Source organism: Colletotrichum siamense, assembly GCF_013390195.1.
Source record: "Colletotrichum siamense strain Cg363 chromosome Unknown KSG_Cg363_contig10, whole genome shotgun sequence".
NCBI classification, from domain to species: domain Eukaryota; kingdom Fungi; phylum Ascomycota; class Sordariomycetes; order Glomerellales; family Glomerellaceae; genus Colletotrichum; species Colletotrichum siamense.
This window is the reverse complement of record NW_023501023.1, coordinates 3,764,023-3,776,030: the sequence shown is the minus strand read 5'-3', so window position 1 is coordinate 3,776,030 and position 12,008 is coordinate 3,764,023. Positions and strand designations below refer to the sequence as shown.

Sequence of the window (12,008 nt, the reverse complement as noted above, 5' to 3'; positions counted from 1 at the left end):
CGAGAATAAAAAAGAAAGATCCCAGCAGCTCGGGGTGACCAGGATTCAGCAGCAACAGGCAATGGAAGGAGGTACCTCTCTTTCTTTGCACCTACGCAAAGGGGAAGGGGCACAAAAAGATGGGACGGGACTGGAGCTGCTGCTGATGGTGCCCAGGTACTGTACTGGTGGTGCTGGAGGTGGTGTGTGGACAGGGCAGGCAAATGAGAAGCCGGCGGAAACAAAAGAATAACAAGAAAAAACAAATAAAAATAAAATATTGCCGTTATTCTTTGGCAGCAGAAGCAGCCCAGATGTCAGAAAATCCACCTCGAAACGTCCCGAAATGGATGTCCGCCAGGTGCAGGGAGCACGATACTTGGGATACGTACCGGGTGCCCCACCTGCCTTCGATGGGAAAAAAAGATACGCAGCCCGCAGCACTAAGCGAGAAGCGACGAGGTACGTACCCCAAAGTACGACCGCCGCAGTGAGCACTCAGCAGGGGACACAGGACATAGGACACAGGGTCACAGTGAGAATGACGCGCTCAACGGGCCCCACAAAGTCTCCAGAACCCCTAGCTCGCCCGCCTCCAACAGCGCTGAGGGCACTGAGGGCACTGAAGCACCCACCGGGAAGAACCCACCACCCAGACCCCGACACAGGGCGGAGGGGTGTGAATCCCTTTTGGTACAGCTTGCGGACTTTTGGCTGGGGATCCCGATTATCGCAGCTTTGCTCTAACCTCTCTACTGTGTACCTCGACGACTTCCATGCCACGCAGCTGCAACTTTGACCCTGGACGTATGAATAGAACGAAACTCCGCGACCTGGACGCGCTACTCCGGCGGATTCATCTTCTAAGCCACGTGGATTCGGTCGAAAAAGACGGCCCAAGACGCCAGGCTTGATCAGCACCCATCCAGCTGCGAAGCCTGTTGTCATATCACTGAACACGCGACTCCGTCTCTACCTCGTCCGAGCCAGGGACTGGCCTGCGATCTCAAAGCCAGATACTGACGAACGATCGCACACGGTTCACCTGATGAGAGGGCACCTCTACAGTCTCCGAATAACCATATTCTCTACCTTCTAGGCTTCTGACCGTTTGAATATCTCTCTCTAGTCGTGGCAGGGCCGTCAGCACGTCGGCCGTAAGACAACATGTCCGTGGTGGTATTCCCGTTGCTACGCTCCCGTGTCCGCGGTCCAACAACAATTCCTCTCGGCCTAAGCCTGATGTAGCACCCAGATGCAGGCTGTACACTCCGTATTACGGATACCCAGCCGAAAATAAAGAAATGAGGGCCCAAGAGGTCCAACAGTCGGCAGGGGCCCGGAACGAAGCCCTGCGCGGCTCAATCCTATCGGGATCTTGTCACTTCCCGAGCCCACGCAGGGTATTTTGTTGGCATTCACATTGGCATTGGCATCTGGTATTCTGCCATCCAACAGAACAGCGTTGATCTACTTCGCTACTATGGACAGAGTACAAAGAATGTAACACACCCCAAGGCTCTGGCTCTGGAACAGGCCGCCAGCCGGTCGGAAACTGTCAACGCTGCGAAGCACCCTGCAGCTGCGTGCGTCCCATCCCCGGCGCATGTCACCGCGGCCGCGTCGAAGCAGCAAGAATCAGGACATTGACCCCAATCTCACCTCATCATGGGATATCCATCGGGCTAAGGGCTGGCTGATTGCGGTACAGCAGCCAGCGATTAGCTGAAGGGCTGCAGTCACCCACGACGCTCGCTGTCAGAACACCAACCCTGTACACGATAAACTCTACACGGTTTCCGGGAACATTTTCGTCACCCAGAGTCTATCCCACTCCCTCCATCACGTCTTGTTGCCCTAGGGAGGAGGGGAGGGAGCGCAAGGCACAACGTGTACTCTGCCGGGTTACTCCTGTGATCCGCCCTATCAATCCAACTGCCGACCAATGATGCCTCGGAAATCGGCCCAGACAAGCTAAAAGAAAGATGAAGAAACAGCAATGGCGGATGGATGTCGCCCCGACTGACATCAAAGTTCTTTTAGTCGGACGGGAGACGTTGCCAGCAGAGCCCTGCTATCGGGGGCAATCAAGACCCCTTTCGGACCATGTCCATGGAACTCTTGGCCATGCGGCTGGACTAGATTTACGGATTTTCATACGGGCGGAGCAGATCCATCAATCCGTGATGAAAAATTGCGTCTTGCATTCATCAGCAGCGTTGCAGTTGGACGATGCCCCTCTACCGGCGGGAGGACGATTTGTAAATTTGTTGCTGTTTTTTCGAGGTGCAAAGTCGCTCTCGTGGCAGAGGGCCCGCTTATTTGGGCGGCCCCACTATCAGAGAGGTACCGCCTGTAAGACCCCCACTAAAGAAGCAGCAGCTCCGCCGTGCGCCCAATTGGAAATTTGACAGGGCACTACGGCGCAGCCAATGGGCAGCCACGAGGTACGCCTACCGCAGAAAAGGGGAGGCGCTGGGAGCCAGTGGGAGGGTGCGCCGCCGGTACGTACCTGCGGACAAGCGACGCTAAGGAGCCGCAAGCGAGCTGCCTGCCTGTCTCGGGTTCTTCGAGCACTCCGACAACCCGCAACCTTCGACCCCGAAAAAAAGAGAAGGGGACCCGCTTCCAGGCGGTGCCGTCACCGAAAGCCACCACCACGACCACCACGGCCAGTCACAGTCACGGTCACACAGTCAGACAGACCTGTACCGTCCGTTCCCTACCGCGCCGCACCACCGCGCCGGTCCCTTGGCCTTTTTGCCTGCCTACGAATACCAACCAACGGGGCTGCCTCGTTGTCGCGTACGGATACTGTCGCCATTGGGCTTTGATCAATATTGTTGGGGGTTATCGTTTACCAAAATCTCACATGCTTGGCGGTACTTGTACGGATAAGCCAGCGGCCGCAGAGAGCTGTCTGTCCATCATCACAAGAGGGAATTGCCCATCGGAGTAATTTTGCTGCTTCCCAAGTCAATGACAAGTAGACTGGAATCATCCAAACAATTCGTGTCTTTGAAGCATTCGTGCTGCCCACGGGTTGTACACAGTAAATCAGCTCGGATTTTCCGCAATGACCCCAATCCTGGGCCAATGTTGCACCCGTTCCAACTTGGCGATCATCAACAGGGCCCCGATATACGACGATTTACGGCGCACAAACCCTTCCACGTTGCGCGCTGCGCTGCGCTGCACGTTGCGTATCTATCTTTCTGTCTGCACCTCCCGTCTCTCTGCTCTGGAGTCTGCCCACAGGATTCCCACCGGGTTCCCAGGGCCCTGGTCTCGCCAAAGTCGCATCAACACCGGACTTGATTATCCAATCTCCCCCGGAGGCCCCCCTTAGACGTCCCCCGAGATCGTCGCTACATCTGGCAGTGGGCGCCGACTTTCCACGACTCCGATCCCGATAGCAGATCGGGCGGGTTGTTCGCAACGTCCCGAAGAGCCACGGCGCCCAACTCTGATGACTCTAACAAACAAAGCCCAAGACTAGAGAGAAAGTAATCAACCACTGACGTTGTTTGGGTCACGCAATCAGCATACCGAGCATGACTTACCACCAGAGCCTGTTGCCCGCGAGACAGAGACAACCCCGTCTTAGCGCAGTCTCACCACTGAACGGCATTGGACACGTTGAGCAGAAAGTGTCTTTCCCCTCACACTCCCTCCTCTCCCTTGGTGCCTTGGTTTGTGTTCTTGCTCATGTTCTTCCCGTGGCGTCTGGACCTCTGACTCGTCCCAACACCTCGACAACCTTCGTCCTAAGCACTCTACTTGGCCGTAAGCGATGTCTGGCGGACGAGTATGCACCAGCATGACACAGAGACAAGCATGGCGTCAACCACCAACAACTAACTCCAGCGAGTCGAGACGAGACCAGACGGACGAGAAAGGAAATCAAGACGGAGCATTGACTTTATCTGCAAGGCGCGGACATTCACGGAATCGCTGGCCGAACTCGTTGATCAACATAGAGAGATAGAGAGACGAATCGAATCCCAAGAAGCAGCCAACACCCCGCCATCGGGGACGGTAGCCGCCTCCGAATCCGCCACCCGCCAGCCAGGACGTCAACATCATTCACGATCACAGGCCATATTCTGGCGGAAGCCCGCCAGACCCAGAGTCCAGAATGACAACCTCCCATCCGTTCCTCGACATCCCAGTCCATGCATTCCCCCGTATGAAACAATCTGCGGCGCAACATGTCGTCTGCCCGGGTAGATATCGGAAAGCTGATAAGATAGAATGCTAATGCTATATCCCGTGTATCATGTATCACGATCGACCGAGGCAATGCATTGCACGTCCTAGATCTTTCCCGCAGGCATCACAATCTTCATTCGTGATCCAGGAACCGCGAACACACAAGATGCGATGCGTGATGCATCTTGCGACTCGCGAACCCGGTACCCCGGATCCGTCGCCACGCAAGGCCCGCTAAACCTTGCGCTTCTCCGTGCAACAAGTACAACAACACCAAATACCACCTCCCTACCATCCACTGCGCCCTCGCTCGGCGGCGCCCTAGAACGTGATGGAAGCGTGTGATTGCACGACGTGGCCGCTCCAATCGCATTTTCGCGCCATTCACAGTGTCACATCTCGTTGGATCTGCAAGGACACTACCACCTCACCTCGCCTCACCTCACCCTTACCTCAGACTTTGGCCGAAAGAACACCCCGAGATCCCGTCAACCCGTCTCACATCATTCTCTCCCGTCGGCAGGCAACCCTGATTGATAACCCTCGAATCCAAAATAGAGACGCAGAGTTGCTTTGACAGACCGACGCTGATGATAACGCTCACCTAAACTTCAGTCTTGCACCTGCAACCAACGGCAACATGCTCTCCTGAACTATTAAGATTGCACGGGCTTCTCCTAATATATGCCCCCCATACATACGGTGGGATGCCCGTCCTCGCGTCCCCGCAATACGAACCCGAACTCGAACGCGGTTTTGTGGGGACCCAAGTCCCAAGCCTCCTCTCAAGCAAAAATCAATGAAATCACACTCTCCACCATCATTTGACGCCGTAAAAGACATGGTCCCAACACACGCACCACTCGTAAATCGCCTGCCAGAGGGGCCTAGCCGAGCCCAGAACGCCCTAAGCCCAGCTAGCCGGCACCATCAAGCCAGTCCATTGGTGAACCATCGGATACTTGGCCGTCAACGCGCTGCTCGGCCCTGAAGAACCCGTCCTCTGGCCTCCCTCTCAGCGTTCCCAGTGATCAGCAGTACGAAGTATGTATCAGTAGGTAGCAGCAGCAGCAGCCTCGGAGCTTTCTTCATGTGCTGTGCGTAACCCCTCCGAACCCAGGCCGGGCAGACTGTCCCTGAAGTAGAAGAGAAATTCCGGGCTGCTCCAATGAACTGTCACTGTAACTGGTCTTTTGAATCCTGGTCGGACTCCGGAATCGACCCGACCCACGACGAGAATGATCTTCCCATTCCTGCCCAAAAACAACGTCGCCAGCTCAAATCTCTCCGACCTCCGTGATCACCCGGACGGCCATCGTCCACCAGAGCACCGATCCCAAAGCCTCCAGCCCGATGATGACCCGGTCCGCAGTGCCCACGCAAACGCAAACTACTCTTTCCAGCTATATTGCCCCATGCGGAATAGCGCCAGATTTCATCCGACGTGAGAAAAGGGACCTGGCGCAATCCCGTCAGCCTTCGGCCGAAGCTGAACCGGCTTTGACAAGCGCACCTCCATACCAAGACCGGAGGACGCAGGGCACCACCACAGCGCTTACTGCAGCGCTGCAGCAGCACAGGCACAGGCACGGCCCTGTCCAGCGGCACACGCAGCGGCCCAAAGTTTCCGCAATGTTTGAAGTCGGGGTCGGCTGGCAGATGCCACTGCGAAAGCAACGCCTCAATGTCACATGCGGCGCATCCCCTCGTGCAGTTCCTCGGAGCTTCGACTTATCAGTAATACTACGCTCTGCTATCTCTCCCGTGACTGCTGCAACCACGACATCTACATCTCCATACCGCAGGCAGAAAATATGCAACCCGCGCACTGGGGCGCCCGTTGAAGAACAACATCGCAAACCCCACAGCGGCCCCATCCGGAGCTAACAGCTCACCCAAACGCCTTCTCGTCCGTGAAGGAAGGCGGAAATAAGACGCTTGTCCGGATGTGAAGAGAGCCCCAAGGCCAGTCGTCCGAACGGGTGACTTTTCTGGTGTTTTCCTGGCTTGATGTGCTCCGCACACTTGGCGTGCTCCTTTGGGCAAGTATTCCTGTGGAGGGACTATGTTCAGACGGTTTTCCGGGAGGGGGAGGTGTGTGCGGTGTGAATCAGGTGACGGGTCATGTGTAAGTCACCTCCCCGGATGCCTCGGGTCGCGCTTTGGGGATATGGGAAAGCGTTCCTATGAGCGAGGGAAACGGTTTACGTCGTTGGAGTGAAATGTTGTACCCTGAATTTGGGGGGCATGAATATGTAGCAGGTGCCTGGAAGCTAATGATGCCTGGAGACGTTGATTGAACAGAGCAAAGTAGAGGTGTTTCCATTTGCGGCCCGCACCGGGGGGCGAGAAAACCGTTGGCTTCTCAGGCACGGTTTAAGAAGTATGGTGAGTGGGTCGTGGTTTGGGTTATGCTTATTGTCAAGTATGTTGTTACCGGGAGACTCGGATCTTTGTGGATAGATGGGGAAGCTTTTTTGTATTATATTAAGCGTAGGTGCTGGCCAGGGTACGCAATCTGATAAGCTTAAGCTTCTTCAGACAGTCTTTGGAAGATTACAGTCTTTGGAAGATTGAAGAGGGGGCGTTATGATGATACTGGCCTAGACTAGGGTCGGTGTATGATATCAAGTCATCGTAGAGGATAAGTGCTCTGACACATCCAACAGCTTATGATGGTCAACATTATTGGCACGCTGTCACTTAGATCACCCTGATCTTCTCAACTACGTCCACACATGTGACAGCTATTCGAATGAGCGTGGATGTAGTCTTACGCAGTTAACATAGTCCCTCATTTATGACTTGTCTCATACGTGTCGATCAGGCCTGTTTCTTGGTGACTAAACGTTGGCGTTATGAACAGCTCTAGCAAGCAAATGCAGTCCGTCAGGCCTAAGATCTCCATGGAGTTGAAAACAAACATATTCTCACGTCTCATTTCCCCGGTCATGCTGAACTGACGCTCGATTATGGGCTGTGAATGTGAACATGAGCTGAGCTCATGAGCATAAGGGCAAGTGCATGCATCAGCAGTGCTGTATGTTTCAATGAGTATTGGTGCTCACGCAGGCCACGTCAACATCTAACCGTACCAGGGCTACGCTGTCATGATGCTAGAACCCGGTTTCAAGACAAAACATTGACGGTAATCAGAGACTGAAAATCAGCACACGGGCGATTCATTTCGGTGACTATATTAACTTCTCTTGTATCGACCTCAGTACTTTACTGGGAACAATGGCTTATCGCGTAGTCTGAATAAGTGGTGAAATCTACCTGCCTAGTAGGATTGGTGAATATACTCAAAAGTCCCATTCTCAATATGCAGCCTACCCGTCCCTGCAGTCACTGTCCAACATCACAAGAACCAGGTGTAACCACCAACATGCACCACCGACATGATGATTCACGCTTACTGAAACGAAGTCGTATATAAGAATGCAGCAGCTGAGTCTGGATTCTCAGCCTTATGAAATCTTCATCATGCACATCCACGTAACTCCAGTATCAATATCTTCAGCCCACCACCACTACTACACAAGTACCCTTTATGAAAGCCTCGCAGTAACTTCAGAGATCACCATGTCTAGCAACGACATCAACCCTCCTATCTACTCCGACTCTCAGCCTCTTGGTCCCAATGGCCCGACTGGAACCGGCGCCCAGGCCTCCGGCACCCGCGGTGGTCACAGTGACAATACCGGAAACGCCTCCAACCGCGGCGGTCGTCAAGGTGGAGGTGGTTGGGGTCACCATTCCGGAAGCAAGAAATGAGAGGAACGAGTTCGACGACCCCTCACACCTTCGTCTCGGTCCTGATGTCTATCGAGACACACATGGTTAAACAATAGAATACATAGCTACCAAATTAGTAATAGGACCATTCGGTTTATCTGAAGTGAGATGCTCAAAGCTTTGCCACAGAGTGGTTGTTATGGAATCCCTTATCTTGTACCAAATCCTACTTACACACATTTCATCACTGAGATGGCCCGGACTTTTCAGCAACTCCCCTGACAATATCCTCAACCTCTCGTTCAGTCAATGTCTTCAGCCCAACTTTCTCATTCCAGCTCATCTCCTGAAAGCTTTCACTGCCGCCATACTCTTTCCCGTACATCATCTGCAGGTAGAACAGCATCATCCCAGACTTGTCACCTTTCTGCTGTCTCTCCTTCGCCTCCTGATAAACTTGCTCCACGTCCCGCTCTTCGACATGAAACTTCTGACCTGTGACTTTTTCGGCCATCTCTGTCAACTGCTTTTCAGTGACCACCGCAGAGTGGATATAAACAGACTTGTTCTCAGCCTCGCCGTACAGTCCATTATCGTCTTTGAGAATCTTACAGACCGTCTCGGCAATGTCAGGCAATCTAGTGGTACCGACCAAGTTCGCCCCGCCATTATGCCACTTCGCCGTCTTCGTCCGGAAATCCGGTCCCAAGCCTCCGAAGCCGAGGACCAGCTCAAAGAAAGGACCGTTGTTAATGCTCGTCCAGCTTGATTTACCAGCTGTTTTGGCTATCTGCTCAACGAGGTACCGCCGAGTGCGAACCTTCTCTGTCACTACAGGAAGTGTCTCAGCTAGGGGCGAGTCGAGGTTGGTGCTGTACTCGGACGGAAAGATGCGCTTCACCCCGGCCGCGATGGCGGCGTCAATCCAGTGCTTCTGGCTTGAGAATGAGATCGGATCTGGCGCGGCTGAGATGACAGCATCTTGCCCCTGGAAAGCCGAGGTGAGAGCGTCGGTGTCGTTGATGTCAATTTGGATGGACTCCATTCCTACTGGGACTGGTGCGGTGGACTCGGCGCGTCGAATAGCCGTTACTATGAAGCCAGCCTTCTGGAGCGCCGACGCTATCTCTGAGCCCAGAAGTCCGGTTGCCTATGCATACATGTCAGTCAATGAAGCTATCGATGTTAAACATCCAAACTCACGCCGATGACGGCCACATTTCGAATTGGCAAAGACATGGTGTATATTTTGCAGGATGGTGTGGACAGAATACTCGTGATGGTTGTTGGAAGAGACCCAGTTCTCAGATCCTTCATGAAGAAGGGCATTCGTCTGATGAATCTCACATCAATGACTTCATAAAAATCACATGGGCCGTTGCTTTTGGGCGTGCAGAACTTGCGCGCGGGGCAGACCGTGCATTGTGGCTCAGTTTGGGATGTCTTAGTTCTTCTACACAGCCTCCTTCTTATATTTAAATCTCAATCTATGAGGTCTAGTGACTTGAAACTTTTGATGCACGACCAATCGGTCAGAAATACTTTTGACCATTCACTCCTAACTTTTCGCTCAGCACGCCATCATATAGAGTCCCGTTGCTGCCCTTCGCTTGAAGTAGCGCAACAAGCATCCACAACTGTTGCTCGATGAAGAGGGGACAGAAATCAGAGCCCATCGGTATCGTGTGGTTTCAGTGACATATCATGAGCGTCGTTTCAGTCGAATTGTCTTCGCGGGATCCGGCATGGACTTCAGGTAGTTAGAGAAGTCAGCCTCGTTGTGATGACCTTATATAATGGTCTACAAAACTTACCTGAACACCAATCTCAATGTTTTTGTATCTCTCCGTCTCGCCTTCCGCGAGCAAGATGTCAAAGTTCAACAAAATTATCGCAACGATCATCTTGATCTCGACAGACGCGAAGAAACGACCCGGGCAGACGTGTCGGCCGAACCCGAAGTTCAAACTCGTTTGTCCCACGCTCGAGAACAAGTGACCAACTTCAGTACCGTCTTCTGTAGCTTTGACCTTGCTTTGCCGTAACTTAGAGAATCGGAAGGCATCGAACTGGCTGCTTGACGGATAGAGATTGTCGTCCATATTGACGGCAGCCGATGGTAGTTCAATGAGGACACCAGCTGGGATGGTTTGGCCATTCGAAAGAGTGAAAGGTCGGAGAACCTTGCGCTGAGCATTCGCTGATACTTGTGTCAGAGGTGTAGTATTCCAAGAGTTTTCGGGGAACGTCATACCAGCACTCATGGGATAAGTACGCATCGATTCAGTGAGAAAGCTCTCCAGCTTGACCATGTTCTGCAACGCAGCGTTGTTGAACTCGTTACCGGATCCTACAAGTGCTTCCTGAATCTCTTCTCGGAGGACTGGGATGATGTCTTGCATCGATGCTAGTGTGTACAATCTTTTTTGATACCTATTCAGTCGAAATCACAACCAAGGTTTTTATGGGGGACTCACGCGTTCGTCGCTGTCGCCGTCGTAGTATGAATCGCAGTAAAGCTGGCGCCTAGTTGCCAAATTGCCAACTCCGCATCGTTGCGTGAGCCGTTCTTGGATTTGTCCTGGGCATCAATCAACCATTGCAACATGTCATCGGGCTTCTCGTAGTCCGCTTTCGCCATGGCATCTCGTCGGGCTGTGACCACTGGCCCTAGAAAGTCTTCAGCTTCTTTGAAGCGCTGAAACAGCTTCTTGACTTCAGGTAGCCTCCGACTTGAGAACCTCCGCCGCCAAGCTGGAAGACCCATAACTCCAAGAACTGCGTTGACCATATCGACAGTGTAGTTGATAGCAGTGTCGAGGTAGGCTTCATTACGACAGAGTTCTGGTCCGACGAAGACCCGCCCGGATGCCATCGCTACGATTCTAAACAGCTTGTTGTTGATAGGGACCTCAGTCCAGTCCTTACACGGAGGGAGCTCTGTGTCAATGGCATGCGTTACTTCGGCAGCAATGGCTGGGCTAAGGCGTGCTTTCAGTTCAAGTTAGTAAACCACGAGACAAATGCCAGCAATTGTTGTAGGACTAACCAAGCGCCGGCGTAAGCGAGACTTTGACCGTATGTGCGAGCATCGTTGTGTCGGTCGGGATGTCAAGATACTGATTGTTGATGGCCTACACACCGTAAGTTCTGTCAGGGGCTTGGCTCGATCTCGCATGGAGCAGGCCGCCTACCTCGTCGGTGGCCTCCTGGAACCCCAAGACAGTGTCGGACAGCTTCTTAAGCTCGGGGATGAACTTTGGGGGGATGACCACGGTTGGCAGTTCTGTAATTGTTTGTTTAGCTTGGTTCAAGCTGACGTCGGTCATCATAGACAAACAGAAGAGGTATAGCCTACCGCTTGCAGTCATGATCTGGAATGCGCGACCTTTGAACTGAGATATTCGTCAGAAGAGCGATCTTTTCAGAGTCGCGATCATATTATTACCTTTTCATATCCTTCTCTGTAAAGTCTTCTTGCTCCTCCTGGCGCCATGAATTCCTGTCTTCGTTGCTCTTTCGTTCTACCGGCTCCCACGCTTGGTATGTGACCCAGGCGATCCTTCTTGAAACCCCATTTTGCGGCAATGACAGGGATGAGGGTGATGAGAGCTGTAAAGACCAGAGGCCATCTTGCCACAAGCGTAGGCAACAACGAAGTGTCCTCAACTGTTACGTTCATGTTGTGCGATCAACTTCATCTGCGCTCTCCCAACAAGAACAAGTGCAAATGCTTGGAATATGATCGTATGCAAGAGGAAGAAACTAGGTGCTGTCGAGTCGTCAACTTAACGGACCGACGATGGAACTCTTTATTTCATGCATCGGCACTCGGATCTTTTGTGGAGTGTTCGCCCGCCCTTCCGCACGGGCAATACCGCCGGCCTCCCTGGCCGAAAAGCTTGACGATGGAGACCGGACACTAAGAGGCGGCAAGGGTAACGGCGGCCCTCCTTCAAACTCTATCCGGAGGTGACGTTGTAATAGCAAGCGTTGCGTGTGGTGAGTGTCCCCCTCTAGTGGTTCTTTACTTGCCATCCCTGTGATTCCTGAGTCAGAAGAACCAATAGCATCGTTAA

General features: G+C 53.0%; 2 protein-coding genes across 2 annotated transcripts; both read right to left on the bottom strand.

Moving 5' to 3' along the window:
• Nucleotides 1–8,173: 8,173 nt before the first annotated feature.
• On the bottom strand, nt 8,174–9,168 carry CGCS363_v014920 (Isoflavone reductase-like protein P3; the record flags this gene model as incomplete). Its single annotated transcript, XM_036646769.1, has 2 exons — nt 8,174–9,079; nt 9,133–9,168. 2 exons carry the CDS (start codon nt 9,166–9,168, stop codon nt 8,174–8,176), a joined length of 942 nt encoding a protein of 313 aa, XP_036488278.1.
• A 463-nt stretch (nt 9,169–9,631) lies between these two features.
• On the bottom strand, nt 9,632–11,611 carry ATR2-1 (Cytochrome P450 monooxygenase ATR2; the record flags this gene model as incomplete). The annotated part of the gene is made up of 7 exons (XM_036646768.1): nt 9,632–9,679; nt 9,744–10,129; nt 10,184–10,350; nt 10,407–10,920; nt 10,979–11,063; nt 11,124–11,324; nt 11,378–11,611. 7 exons carry the CDS (start codon nt 11,609–11,611, stop codon nt 9,632–9,634), a joined length of 1,635 nt encoding a protein of 544 aa, XP_036488411.1.
• Between the last annotated feature and the right edge of the window lie 397 nt (nt 11,612–12,008).